Below are 15,539 nucleotides of genomic sequence, written 5' to 3' on the forward strand. Positions count from 1 at the left end.
AAGGGGCCAAGATTGTGTTGAACTAATAGTAGATCTGGGTCAGCACCTTTCATCTTATTTCCATGAAAGTAGTTTAAACCTAGCGACAGATTTCCTTCAGTTTACTTGGCATGTGGAATGCAGTGTGGGTTCAAACAATAGGAAAAAAGTGCCCTTATCTTTTTTTAATGCATAAACAAAGAAAATGGACAAAGTCTTGGAGAAAGAATACTTATTAATCTGTATTGATTGAATCATTATTTTAGTATTCAGATAAGGAACAGAAAAAGAGCCAAGATAAAGCGTAATCTTATGATAACTGATATGTATTTTTTTTTATAATAAAAAACTTTTTGCTTACAATAACAATTCTTGCAATTAAAAGTTTTACAACAGCTCATAAACTTCCCAAACAATAACTGAAGAGGGACAGATACATGTTCCTTTCTCAGTAGTTCAGTCTGTGCCGGATTTGACTTTGTACATAAAACCACAAAGCTCATTTCTCAGTTGCAGGTGTACTGCCTTAATTAATGAGGTTGCTAGTCATTTATAGGGCTGATGCAGAGCTCAAGCATTCTACAGAAAGCAGTTTAACCAGTCGAACTGCTGTCTCCATGGTGTTTTGCTGGCATACGGCTGCTATAAGTCTCCTCATTTCATCCTTTGATGTGAATTAAAAATATAATCCTAAGAGTTTCTTATTCGCAACTATTTAGTTACTTTATTAATTATGTTAGTGTGATACATGAGGGAAAGGTTTGCAAAGCAGTGATATGCTACAACTGTAATTTAAGGGAAATAATGTATGGATGTCATATATATATATATATATATATATATATATATATATATATATATATATATATTTATCCTAAGCTATAAAAATAGGTTTAGATAAAAGGAGACCCCTAAGGGATAAAATTAAGAGGACCAAAACATACATTGTACGCACATGTGCAAATCCTTATTCAGGAAAGGAGTTCTAGGGGTGGCTCAGTGGTTAGCACTGCAGCCTTACAGTGCTGGAGTGCTGGGTTCAAATCCTGCCAGAAACAACATCTGCAAGGAGAATATATGTTTTCCTCGCATTAGTGTGGATTTCCTCCCATTCTACAAAGACATACTGATAGGAAAAAAAAAATGTGCATTGTGATCCCTACATGGGGCTCACAATCTTTAAAAAAAAAAAAAAAAAAGGAAAGGAATTCTGCACAGAATACGTCCAGCTCCCTGAGACTTTGGGCTACGGGTTGTGGTGTACTCTCTTTAGTATTCACTTTAGATTTTAATTGGACTCAAATTCAGAGACTGAAAAGACCAAAAACTTTAATTTTGTGTTAATTTCTTTGTGGATCTTGATGTTTGGTCAGGGTCACTAATTTGTTGAAAGGTTAAAAAAAAAAAATATGCAAATTTCAAAGTTCTGAAAGACGCAAACAGATTTAAGGCTTCCAGATCCAATAAAGTTTCTCATGGTGACCCTCATTCAATTCCCCTGAATCAGAAACCCTTATGGACAATCGAAAAACCGCAAGGAATGGAGGATGGGTGCCATTTAGAGATGAGCGAGTACTATTCGGATCAGCCGATCCGAACAGCACGCTCGCATAGAAATGAATGGACGTAGCTGGCAGGCGGGGGATTAAGCGGCCGGCCGCCGTCAAAGCGGAAGTACCAGGTGCATCCATTCATTTCTATGGAGAGTACTCTCTCATCTCTAGTGCCATGCATATGTGTTTACTGTGTCTGAAAGTTGACTTTGGATGAAAATCTTTCACGGACCAGTAGCACAACACACACAAATACCACAACACCACTCCATAAATACCACACACACGGACCGCACACGCACGCAAACACACTCGGATGGATGCAAACTGCACACATGGACGAACAGAGCACATGCATACTTGCACACAACTACCGCATGCATGGACACTTGCACTGAGCAAGCACAAACACATGGATCACATGCGCACATACACGCATACATATACAGTCATGGCCAAAAGTTTTGAGAATGACACAAATCTTATATTTTCACATGATCTGCTGCCCTCTGGTTTATGTGTGTTTGTCAGATGTTTTTATCACATACAGAAATATAATTGCAATCATATTATGAGTAACAAAAGCTTATATTGACAGTTAGAATGAGTTAATGCGGCAAGTCAATATTTGCAGTGTTGACTCTTCTTCTTCAGGACCTCTGCAATTCTCCCTGGCATGCTCTCAATCAACTTCTGGACCAAATCCTGACTGATAGCAGTCCATTCTTGCACAATCAATGCTTGCATACTGTCAGAATTTGTAGGTTTTTGTTTGTCCACCCGTCTCTTGATGATTGACCACAAGTTCTCAATGGGATTAAGATCTGGGGAGTTTCCAGGCCATGGACCCCAAATCTCTATGTTTTGTTCCCTGAGCCATTTAGTTATCACCTTTGCTTTATGGCAAGGTGCTCCATCATGCTGGAAAAGGCATTGTTGATCGCCAAACTGCTCTTGGACGGTTGGGAGAAGTTGATCTTGGAGGACATTCTGGCACCATTCTTTATTCATGGCTGTGTTTTTAGGCAAGACTGTGAGAGAGCCGATTCCCTAGGCTGAGAAGCAACCCCACACATGAATGGTTTCAGGATGCTTTACAGTTGGCATGAGACAAGACTGGTGGTAGCGCTCACCTCATCTTCTCCGAATAAGCTGTTTTCCAGATGTCCCAAACAATCGAAAAGGGGATTCATCAGAGAAAATGACTTTACTCCAGTCCTCAGCAGTCCACTCCCTGTACCTTTTGCAGAATATCAGTCTTTCCCTGATGTTTTTTCTGAAGAGAAGTGGCTTCTTTGCTGCCCTCCTTGAGACCAGGCCTTGCTCCAAGAGTCTCCGCCTCACAGTGCGTGCAGATGCACTCACACCTGCCTGCTGCCATTCCTCAGCAAGCTCTGCACTGCTGGTAGCCCGATCCCGCAGCTGAAACACTTTTAAGAGACGGTCCTGTGGCTTGCTGGTCTTTTTGGGCGCCCTAGAGCCTTTTTGCCAACAATGGAACCTCTCTCCTTGAAGTTCTTGATGATGCGATAGATTGTTGACTGTGGTGCAATCTTTCTAGCTGCGATACTCTTCCCTGTTAGGCCATTTTTGTGCAGTGCAATAATGACTGCACGTGTTTCTTTAGAGATAACCATGGTTAACAGAAGAGAAACAATGATACCAAGCACCAGCCTCCTTTTAAAGTGTCCAGTGGTGTCATTCTTACTTAATCATGACAGATTGATCTCCAGCCCTGTCCTCATCAACACCCACACCTGTGTTAATGGAGCAATCACTGAAACGATGTTAGCTGGTCCTTTTAAGGCAGGGCTGCAATGATGTTGAAATGTGTTTTGGGGGATAAAGTTCATTTTCTAGGCAAATATTGACTTTGCATGTAATTGCTGTTAAGCTGATCACTCTTTATAACACTCTGGAGTATATGCAAATTGGCATTAGAAAAACTGAAGCAGTAGACTTTGTAAAAATTAATATTTGTATCATTCTCAAAACTTTTGGCCATGACTGTACACGGACCACACACGAGCATGCACACATGCATACATACACAAGGATCACACACAGGCACACACACATATAAGCTTGCACGTGCACACGCACCTACATATACACAGACCACACACGTCCACACATGGATCACACGCATGCACACACGCACACGCATACATACACACATACACACGCATACATATACATGGACCATACACACGTGCATGCATACATGCATGCATACACATGGATCACACACATGTACATGCACGCACTGACAAAACATGTCTGGTATCCTTAGTGGCTGCTTGCACACTATAGAATTTTTCACAGGCCTCCGGGTCATTGATTTGGTGGTTCCATAGACTTCTTTGTGCACAAAGCTTTCAATTTTGCAGGCTCCATAGAAGTCTATGGAAATATAGAATCCACTGCCCTGTAGTGTTACTGTAATGTGCAAGCAGCCTTACTGAGCAGCAATATCGGTCAGGTGAAAACTGCTTGATAGTAAGATTGTCAATATTGCTTACTATACAGGGAGCTTTCATCACTGAAGCCCTACAATAGGTAGTTGTGTAACTGGAAACCAATTTTGCTCTTTTGTCCATGAACTACTTATAGATTACACTGGATGGAGGAAGGGGAATGGTTGCACTGTGTTGTTAATTGGGTGTAAATCAGTGGCACATAACTAGGAATGGCAGGGCTCCGTGGTGAACATTTGACCCACATCCCAGCATTCCTGCACTTAATATTATACCCCATAGTGGCCCCTGAATACAGTATTATACCCCATAGTGGCCCCTGCACACAGCATTTTACCTCATAGTGGCCCCTTCACCCAGTATTATGCCCCATTGTAGCCCCTTCACCCAGGATTATGCCCCATAGTGGTCCCTGCACACAGTATTATGCCCCATAGTAGCCCCTGCACAGAGTATTATGCCCCATAGTGGCCCCTGCACACAGTATTATAGCCCATAGTGGCCCCTGAACACAGTATAATATCCCATAGTGGCCCCTGCACACAGTATAATATCCCATAGTGGCCCCTGCACACAGTATTATACCACATAGTGGTCCCTGCACACAGTATTATGCTCCATAGTGGCCCCTGAACACAGTATTATGCCCGTTAGTGGCCCCTGCACATAGAATTATACCTCATAGTGGCCCCTTCACCCAGCATTATGCCCCATTGTGAACACCCATAAACAATTATTATACTCTGGGGTTTTTCAGAACCCAGAGAATAATAATCGGAGACCCAGGAGAGATACAAACATAAAAAAACACTGTAATTTGGCTCTGCTGTACCTCCCACTGATGGTGACCATATTCAATGACGTCTGGGACGTCGCGTGACCCAGGGGGGCCTGCGTCACAACACAAGGTCTTTTCAGACCTTCGAGTATAATAATACTGTTTGTGAGTCCCGAGGAGTCACTGACCGATCGGTAAGTAAACAGGGCCTGTTACCGTCTGGAGTAACTCCAGCTGGTAACGGCCTATTAAAAAAAAAAAAAAAAAAGAAAAACGCAGCAGTAGCGGCTGTCGCTGGGCCCCCTAATGTCGCCCCTGGTGTAAATGTTTTATATGTTTGTGTAAAGTGCATAAATTTTAATTTTTGATAAAAAATCGTTCAAAAAATAGTTGTAATAGTTTATACTACATAATATGTATTGAATATATAAAATCAATAAAAATGTTGAAATGAAAAAAAAAAAGTGGTTGTTCACATCAATTAGCAAGTTAGTAAAATGCCAAAATAAGAAAAATTTAAAGTGGGAAAAAAAGATTCCCTTTAGCTCTGAAAATGTCTATTTCAGTGTGATACTGAAAATTTTACTTTAGCATAACCAATAATTCAACATATTTTCCGCGAGCCTTTTTGCATATATATATACATATATATATATATAAAAAAAAAAAATATATATATATATATATATATATATATATATATCATAGTTTACTTTTTAAACTATAGTTTGTTTTTTATTACCATCTAGTTCTATATTATATAAGTTCATTTTGCGCCAGTATGGGAATTCGACGTTACATTTCTAATCAATATAAAGATTTAATTTGGCAATGAAAAGCTTTCCATCCCATTCATTATTCCGGGATATAAGTTCTACTTGCTGTACATACTATTATTTCATACAGACAGAGGTGGCTAAAAAGTCAGATTAACTTTTCATATGCACTGGCAGGACAAAAAGAGGTTTTAGAAATCCATCAGTGTATCATTGAGACTTATTCTTCTCAATTAAAACAAGACTTGCAGAGATCCCTGCTGCTCTCATGAATGAGAAGATGTAGCCCTAGGCAGCTTCACAGCTGGGCCTATTTTTACTGTCCTCTAAACAGCAGGCAGAATTTGTATAGAAAGTTGTTGTTTGGGTCTATGGTATAGCACTGCTGGGCTGCACTGATGGCAATCTTTGATTAACCTCAGATGCAACATTAAATACATATTGCATCTTGTCTTTATAATATTGTAGTATTTTTGTCTTGCCTGTTAATGAGGGTATTCAAGGGCAGACATATTCGTAATGTTTTATTAAACACACTTTTCATTATACTACTTTCTGATATGCAATTATTTTACTGTGTATTCAACTACATTGAACTAGTGGAAGCACAACTATAAATATATATATATATATATATATATATATATATATATATATATTTCAATAAGAAAAATATAACTAAATACATTTTTTTAAATTAACCATTTTAGTGCCCTGTCAGGGCAGTTTTGAAGGCTATAACATTTTTATTTTGTCAATTATATCTACTGAAACACCGGCGGCTTCCCCGTAGATATAATGGTAACAGAAAGATAACTTTCTGTTTAAAACGCTGCAGGAAGAACCGTGATGCGTTCTTGACGCATTTTTTCCTGCAGGGCTTTAGTGCTGTGGATCGTCCCGTGGGGCCATAGTTAATGGAAAAAAAGAGAGTGTCTCCCATTGAAGTCATTGTGAGCCATTTTTGCAGGCACATATTGAGGTGGATTCCACGTGAAAATCCACCTGCTGAAAACTCCATGTGAACATACCCTAAGGTATTAATAGACCTTTGGGGGGCATGTTTTTTTGTTTTGGTGGGGGAGGCTGATTTCCTCTGTAACTGAGGCTGATACATTTAGCCCAGTTAGAGGAGGAATACAGCTGCCTGCCCATAAATGCTGAGCTGATCTATGAGGACTTATTTTCCTGGGTCTCTGATACACAGTGGATCATGTGAGCGCTATGTAGTAACAACTGGCTCGCTGCTTCTACGGCCGCACAATTTCGTGCAGCTGCTTAAAACTGCAAGGATGCAATGGTACATTCTTGCGTAACAAGAAAGGTATTGGCCAGACATATATAGTCTATGGGCGATCCAGAAATGCTTAATTAATCTTAAAGAAAACAAAACATAGATTATAATGAATACTCTGCCAAATGTCTGTACCAAATTAATTTTCATATTGATGTACCTTTACTTTACATGGGTGTCCTTAAACTCTATCAAATGTTTTTTTTTCTCTCTTGCTTATGAACTCCTAACTAAGGCTTGAGGTAAATAAATGTGAGTAAATTTTAACAGGACCATCTGCTTACAATGGTAAAGGAACGGAAAATCTGAAAAGCACTGTGTGTGGGTGGAGCAAGAGTGACTCTCATGATCTTTTTGAAGAGTTGTGTCTGGTGTTACTCTACCTCTCACAAATCAAATCAAATCAAACAGGTTTGTTTGCCACATCCGAATAGATATTTGGCATTGCTAAAGCTAGTGAAGTGTGGGGGGGAGTTGGAGTCAGGGGTTGGGGTGGGTGATTTGGGGTATAACAGTCCGTGGAGTCTCATCTTCCTCTTAGTTGGTGGCCACTATATTGGGAGGTGGGGTGGGTGGTTTGGGGTATAACAGTCTGTGGGGGTCTCATCTTCCTCTTGTTTGGTGACAGCTGGACACGTATTGGGCAGCGATCTCCACAGTGGCCTCTTCTTCTCCCAGTAGGATGTAGAGTTTCCTCTTCTCATCTGCAGATATCCTCTCACTCAGAAATCCTGCTCCTTTTCCGGGAGCTGTTTGTTCCCGCTCCTGGGAAAAAGAAGCGAGATGCTCATTCTTTCAGGCGGATTCGCCTTGTGACATCCGCCTGAAGACATTCCCTCCTGGCTAGGAGCGGAGTGTGTGACTGGATGCTGATGCAGTGCACCGGCATACAGTCGCAGCTACCTGTATTTTGGTCCGGAACCTGAGGCAGCCTCCGCCTCAGGTTCCGGACCAAAAAATCCTGTGTGAACTTACCCTTAAAGTGGAGTTGCATATAATTGCAACATTCACTTTAACCAGTGTGCAGGAAAACACACACAGCTGACAGTCTGAGATAACCCATAGGGGGGAGTACTATAGACTTTTACTTATGATATCACCCCGCCCTCCAATATCCATCAGAAAGTATACTTGCCATTTAACCTCTTTAACAGAAAAAAATAAAAATTGTATTTTTTTTCCTTTGTTAATGAAAAAAAATATACAATTGCTATTACTACATCTGTAATAACCCCTAAATAAAACGTGTACATTATTTATTCTACATGATAAATGCCTTAAAATTCAGATGCCAGAATTTATGTTTTCTGAGCAGTTCATCTTTCAGAAACAATCCGTAGCAAAAACTGATCAAAATGTGCCAAATAAATACAAGGTCTCGTAAAAGTACATTGAAATAAACTATAAACATTTATGAAAGCGGATTGCAGAAAGGGATAAAATATTACTGGTTTAAGGCTAAATTGAGTTAAATCGCTAAAATGTACGTATGGCACAAGAGATGTGCTATATTTAGCTATTTTTATTTGAGCCATATATTCAAAATATGAGGAATGGTAAAAATGGTCAAATCATGTATAAAGGTTCTCAGTTGTGTTTTTGCATTCCTATAACAAGTGTGTCCCGGTCAGCAGTGTCATGGAGCTACTATTACTTCCTCGGCCGCCTGCCCTCTGTAACTGACAGCTAACACCCTGCTCCATTACCATCGATCGGAGGAAGTCAGCCTATACGACTTCCTCCGACCAAATAGCTGCATTGATATGCAACGCATTATGTTATTTCACCAAAATAGCAGCTACAAGGTTCTTCATGTGTATCATGTGCATGTGTGTTTTTTTCCACTTTTGTGTTTCTTTTTACATTCCATGTTTCAGTTGATTGGCTTTTATGAATCCTTTTTGTAGAACATTTGTAAAACACTTAGAGAACAAAATGTTCAGGCTCACGACATGCAGATAAATTAGCAATAAGGATCATTAAATACTAATGACTGTCATTGTTCACTGAGAATAGATTGTTAAGATATAATATTTCCATACTGAATATGGAATAAGGAAATATGATCGTTTCCCTACTGATGACACTGTCTGTTGTAAGTGCCTACCTTATAGCTTTGGGGTACAACTTCCTTTAGGCAAAATGAGAGATTTGCCTCACGCGGCATCCTTCCATAAATGCAGGGAACAGAATTTTGGCCATTGACACAAAAGGAATTACAGTCGTATAATTCATTTTTTTTTACCAATAACATAATACTGTTATCTTTTCATTGTTATCCTAAAAAAGAAAAAGCTAATAAGAAATACCAAATTATAGAAAGTTACTGGTAAAGCAAAGTTTAACTTGACACAGTATTGCTACTCTGTGATATCTTAACACAGAATACAATGAAAACCATTTACAATCCACTGACTTCACTGACAGTGTAGTTAATGTGTTTTGTATCAAGTTAAGCTTTCCTACAGCTGTGAAAAGAAAGTATTATAAGGTCAAAACAAGTGAATAAGGATCTAGGCAAGAATTTGTAGTAGAGAATGATTTCCATTAACTGTAGGCTGGTTTAAAAATGAAAGAGTTGGTTGATCCTACAAAGTTGATAGGATAGTAGGATATCAATATTGAACCTTTGGATTGGCCAACAGTCATGTTTCCTCTAATGAACCAGCAGTATGGGTTGTATCACTTCAGTAAGTGTTATAATTATTATTTACCAGGCACAGCTCCATATTGCTAGCAGGGACTCTACTGGGTAGTTCAGCTGAAAGCAGCTCAGCTGAAATGAAAGAAACTGAATTTCAGTACCATGGATAGCCTCTACCAAAAGCATGGAACTGTCCTTGGTAAACAATAAAAGTCATGTGGCTTTCTCTAGCCATTTCCTGACATCCACTAAAATATTGCTATTACTATTGGTTTTACAATACATTGCAATGCATTAGCATTTGTCAGGAATTTTAGCTGCTGTTGCTTGAAGGTTACTGTGCCAACTTGTGAAGCTTCTGCAGTTTTCATGGCTCTTCTCTGCTTATCCGATTAGCAGCCAAGGGTGGACATTTGAACCCTGTTCTTGCTCAACCAGGTGCCTGCTATTTGTTTGTACTTTAGTGAAGCTTCTATACTCTGATCATTTGTGCTGCACTGCTCTGATATTGACCTTTGGCTTGTTACTGGGAATCTGCTTTTCTTCCGATTTTGTCCCTGATATTACCTCTCTGACTACCTCAGACTTTTGGCTTTGATATGTTCACTCTTCTGATTCATATCCTTAGTTTTGATCTACCTTGTGAGTATATTGTGGGTTCTGGACAGACTTCTGTTTCTGGATCCATTATTTCTTATACCAGTTTCTGTGGTGATAACTTGGGTTCCAAATTCAGCACAAGTCCATCTGACCTCACAACTGGCGCTAGCCAAGATGTTTGGGTCTGAGGGTTGAAGGTTGTGTCTGTCATCGTCATTTGTGGATGCATTTTATTATTGCTATGATTTTCTCTGATGCAATCTTATGCTATGTTATCCCATTTGTATATGCTTTCTGGTCACTAAGAAATTAAGGATTGTTCACATACTGACATGATTGATGCTGTGGTAAAGTAACATTATAAATTTACTTGATTGAATGCAATATGTACATATTTCCTCTTATATGAATTGGATGTATTTATTTCACTATTTATTTATGCTTTATGAGTTCACCAATAGCGCCTTTTGTAATTGGATGTGTGAATATGATAACAATATTTATTAGTGACCAATATATATATCTATATAAATTAACCCTCTGATCTTATGCAGACACGACTTCCATTCCCTCAACTAGTTTTAATGTTATGTTTTAAATGTATATCCTGGCTCTTTAATATTAATTAATAAACTCTGATGCTTTATGTTCTAGTTGATTTAAATTGGATTCTGAAGGGACATATTTGTAGGATTGTACAAGATGTTTGGGTGCCTGGAAGCTATCTCTCAGTGTTGTGTGGGATTTAAACAGCTAGTTCTAATACTCTGTTACCAGCCAGTTCCTGTAATTTCTGATATTTGCTCCAGAGATACTATTATAACAGCATTGCAGTGTATTACATTAGTCATCAGACCCCATGATGTCTAAAAACAACAGCAAACATTTTTGAAAAAGTTTAAAATAATATTTTAAAAATTAAAACTAAAACTAACCAAACATTCAACCCCCTTTCCCTTGAACACATATAAAAATAAATAAAATAAGACATAAAAACATTAAATATCCCCATGTCTGAAAATGCCTGAACTTCAAACTTATAAAAATAAATAAAAACAAAAGAGCCTACCTGCCATTTTTTCATTGTTGAGCATTAGAGATGAGCGAGTAGTATTTGATCGAGTAGGTATTTGATTGAATACTACGGTATTCGAAATCCTCGTACTCAATCGAATATCACGCGGTAAACACAGTAAAAATTTGATTCCCCTCCCACCTTCCCTGGCATTTTTTTACACCAATAACTATGCAGGGGAGGTGGGACAGGAACTAGGACAACATAGGCATTGGAAATAAAGCATATACAGTCATTGATTGGCTAAATCAGCAGTAATAATAATAATAATAATAATAATCACCATCATCATACTGGGACTTTGGCATGTCAGATGCCCCCAGACATGCTTCCCCTGCTTTCCCAGTTGCATTCTAGAGGTGTTGTCATTGTGGACTTGGTGACTCCAATTGGTTGAATTTTGGTTTCCCTGAAAGGAGGATGTTTTTTCCATAGACTATAATGGGATTTGATATTCAAACGAATAGTCGAATATTGAGGTCTGCTCGAATCGAATTTTGAATTTTCGAATATTTCACTACTCACTCATCTCTATTGAGCATCCCCCAAAAAATTTGATAAAAAGTGATCAAAACATCAGACATTACCCAAAATACTAATAAAAATTACATCCGGCACCACAAAAAAAGTGACATTCTGTAGCCCCATTTACAGAAATTCATGTGTACAAGTTTTTCTACAAGTCTTAATTTTTTTAAGGTTTTAAAACATAACTAGAGATGAGCGAGTAGTATTCAATCGAGTAGGTATTATATGTGGCAGATATTACTCATGCTGTCATACAGTAGGTTTTACTTTGCCCCTTTCCTATGCCATAATTCTATTTGATATAATTATTAGAGATGAGCAAGTAGTATTCGATTGAGTAGGTATTCGATCGAATACTACGGTATTCGAAATACTCGTACTCCATCGAGTACCAAACGCTATTCGAATGTAAAAGTTTGATGCAAAACCAGCATTGATTGGCCGAATGCTATACAGTCAGCCAATCAACGCTGGTTCTTCTCCTACCTTTAGAAGTCTTCTCCATGCAGCTTCCCCGCGGCGTCTTCCGGCTCTGAATTCACTCTGCCAGGCATCGGGCCTGGGCAGAGCTGACTGCGCATGCCCGCGCTACAATAAAATGGCCGCTTTGACTGTAAGCGGCCATTTTCTTGTAGTGTGGGCATGCGCAGTCGGCTCTGCCCAGGCCCGATGCCTTGCAGAGTGAATTAAGAGCCGGAAGATGCCGCGGGGATGCTGCACGGAGAAGGCTTCTCGGAGAATCCAGCCCGACCCTCACTCGTGGACTTGGTAAGTGTATTTTGATCGAATGTTGCCTACCCCTGAAATGAGCATTTTCCCCCCATAGACTATAATAGGATTCGATATTCGATTCCAGTAGTCGAATATTGAGCAGCTACTCGAAACGAATATCGAATATCGAACATTTTACTGTTCACTCATCCCTAAACACAACCAAAACTATAAATTTGGCATCACCATAATCATGGAACTCATAGAATATATGTAACTTAATTATGGCCACATAAAAGAGTGGTGTATGGAACATTAAATGGCACTATTACGAAGTACAATTTATTCGTCAAAAAAAAACAAAAAAAAACACTCATGTGGCTCTGAAAATGGTAACATAAAAAATTATGGATTTTGGAACAGGGGAGTCAAGGCGAAATTTGATTATGGCAGGAAGAAGCTAGAACATTGCCTGTGACCCATTCTACCGGCTGTTCTGTGTAGATGTTGATAACTTATTCCATGGATAGTCATCAATATTATAGTCTTAGGAAAAACATTTTGATGCAAACATTTGAAAAGAAGCAAAGAAATCCAACAATACAACAATGATTAAGATGTAGAATATGTTGGAAAAATGCATGAGTCACAAATTACATTTTAACTTGTGAAGAATAATTATACCTGGACATTTTGTTTCAGAACTTTAATGGTGGATAAAACAATTTCATGGCCAGAAATATACAATGAATATAATCTGATTAATTCCTTATCTGATCATTGTCAAAGTAATTTTTCTCCTGCATCTATTATGCAGTAATGCTGATTAAATTATTTGAATTCTCTAACAAATAATTACCTTTAGCAAAATTACTGTTAAATTATAGTGATGAATAATTACCCAAGATAATTGTAATGTTGGTGACAGCTGTCAGCCACAACAGACGTAAGTATTTCATGGCAATTGGAAAGTTTTGGAACTCTGATAAAATATATAAATATAGCAGTAGGCAAAGGATTCATTCTATTATTTAAAACAAATATATATTTAGCTTTTATTTTACAAGTGTTATTTGTCCTGATTATCTAATATCTTTTAATACTGAACATTACAATGGAATGTTTAATTCTTATGCACACAGTCATAGCCTCTACCTTTCTGATCTTATATTTACTAGGCCATGAATGAAAATTACTAATTAGATTTATTTTATTCAAGCTGAAGGAAACGTTTATGGAGCAGAACCAATGGTCATAAATATTGATAAGAAACTGACATTAGTCAACATTAACTGGTAATTTATCCAGTGCAAAAGAAGTAACAGGTCACCTAGCAATGACCATTTATTATACTGGTGTGTTCTTACGTGACAGATGAGCCATTTGGCCTTATTTGGCATCATGGCATGGGTGAATCTGCTACCTCTGAATCCTCCTAAAGTTATGTTGTTTTTTTTTTACAGAGATTGGTTTTGATGAACCTATAACATGTTAATGCATATTTTTGATACATTTGTTACTTTAATAAAGGGCAATTTTTCTGAATCCACCATACTTTTGCCTTGGAATATGCAGTGCATAAAAATAGTGTCACCATAACAATGACAAAAGCAAAATTGTTATCATTACACAAAATTGCAGTGATGTATATTTATTAACGCTGTCTAATGTACAGTGTAAACTTAAACTAGCCTTAAATGTGTCAGATATATTACAGTGGTTCATGCTTTAAGGTAAATATGGCATGTCTTTAGATTAGAAGAAACAGTGACCATCGGTGACTATCATTTATAGAACATAAAGCAATGAGAATCCTATCTTAGAAGAAATAAAAAATATAACTTTTAAAAATTTACTTTAAAAATGTTAACTAGAGTCATCAAATAAGTGAAAAGTGGCAGTGGCAAGACTTACTCAGCTCCTCTACTTGTCAGGGCAGGACCAAATTGTTCATTAAAAGTTCCAAAAGGAGAGAACTTCTTTGGTCTCTGCCTTTAGCCGGTCTCCTAAACCTTTCAATGCCCGATAAGTGGAGACTGATGGACACTGAACAATTCTTAGCAAGCATTTAACAGCTTTTTTAAATGTAAGGGATTAACAGTACTTTTAAGATGCTTTTTTATCATATATTTTAATAGTCTGGTGCATTTTAGCCACAAAACTTATCGATTGGGAAATAAATGAATTGATAAATTTGGTGAAAGGCATATACATCTATGGCAGCTTAAGTTCTCCTATAACAGTAATAACTATCCACCATGCTCTATAACAATATTAGCTACATTTCCTCATTACATTTCCCATCAAAGTGTCTTCATGAAAGGGACAACCACAATGTACCAATATTGCCACAGTGCCTTATCTCTTTTTCTGAACATGTCCAGAATTTCCAGATATATTTATCACAAGTTAAGCACAATATGGTTTTGTGACAAGTTCTAATAAAGTGATATGCTAACTATCCATTTTTTTTGTGTGTGTGTGACCACCCAGTGGGGAAGGGGAAGTAAATCCAAGCCTGAAGCCAAAACAATCAGATTTTTTTGTCTAATATAGACTTTTCAGTACCATCATAAGTCAGTCTCAATATGTCAGTGCTGTTAAAGTGGAATGATCATCAATACCTTGTCTCCTAAGGCTAGTAACTAAGGTGCCTGGGGCTATTTCTCCAATTTTTTGTACTATTATAACCATTAAACGATTTTGTGATTTGTTAATATTATCGTTTTATTTTCATTCTCATTGTTTTCAGGTTTTGACCTCATTAAATGTGAAGATCCAGGAATACCAAGTTATGGGTATAAGATACGTGATGAAGGTCATTTTGCTGATACCACTATTATGTATAGTTGCAATCCTGGATATACAATGCATGGAAGCAGTATTTTGACATGCTTAAGTGGTGATCGGAGAGTATGGAACAAGCCTCTGCCAACTTGCAATGGTGAGATATATACAACAATGATATATATATATATATATATATATATATATATATATATATATATATATATACTCTTTATGTGTCTCTTTTTACTTTATGACACAGCATAAAGTAAATTTCCACTATTCTAAACCCCAAGATATTTGAATTGCAATATAAAGTTTGTATCTCCATTTTATT

The 15,539-nt window shown here is 37.8% G+C and overlaps 1 protein-coding gene across 2 annotated transcripts in view; it reads left to right on the top strand.

Annotated features, from left to right (window-relative positions):
• CSMD1 (CUB and Sushi multiple domains 1) overlaps positions 1 to 15,539 on the top strand; it is a 1,381,920-nt gene that overhangs the window by 1,046,987 nt on the left and 319,394 nt on the right. For both annotated transcript variants that reach the window (XM_075268411.1, XM_075268410.1), the window contains one exon: positions 15,168 to 15,359. In XM_075268411.1, coding sequence (XP_075124512.1) covers positions 15,168 to 15,359 — 192 coding nt within the window. The remainder of the gene's footprint in view (positions 1 to 15,167; positions 15,360 to 15,539) is intronic.

The sequence above is a fragment of the Leptodactylus fuscus genome, chromosome 3 (assembly GCF_031893055.1).
Source record: "Leptodactylus fuscus isolate aLepFus1 chromosome 3, aLepFus1.hap2, whole genome shotgun sequence".
NCBI classification, from domain to species: domain Eukaryota; kingdom Metazoa; phylum Chordata; class Amphibia; order Anura; family Leptodactylidae; genus Leptodactylus; species Leptodactylus fuscus.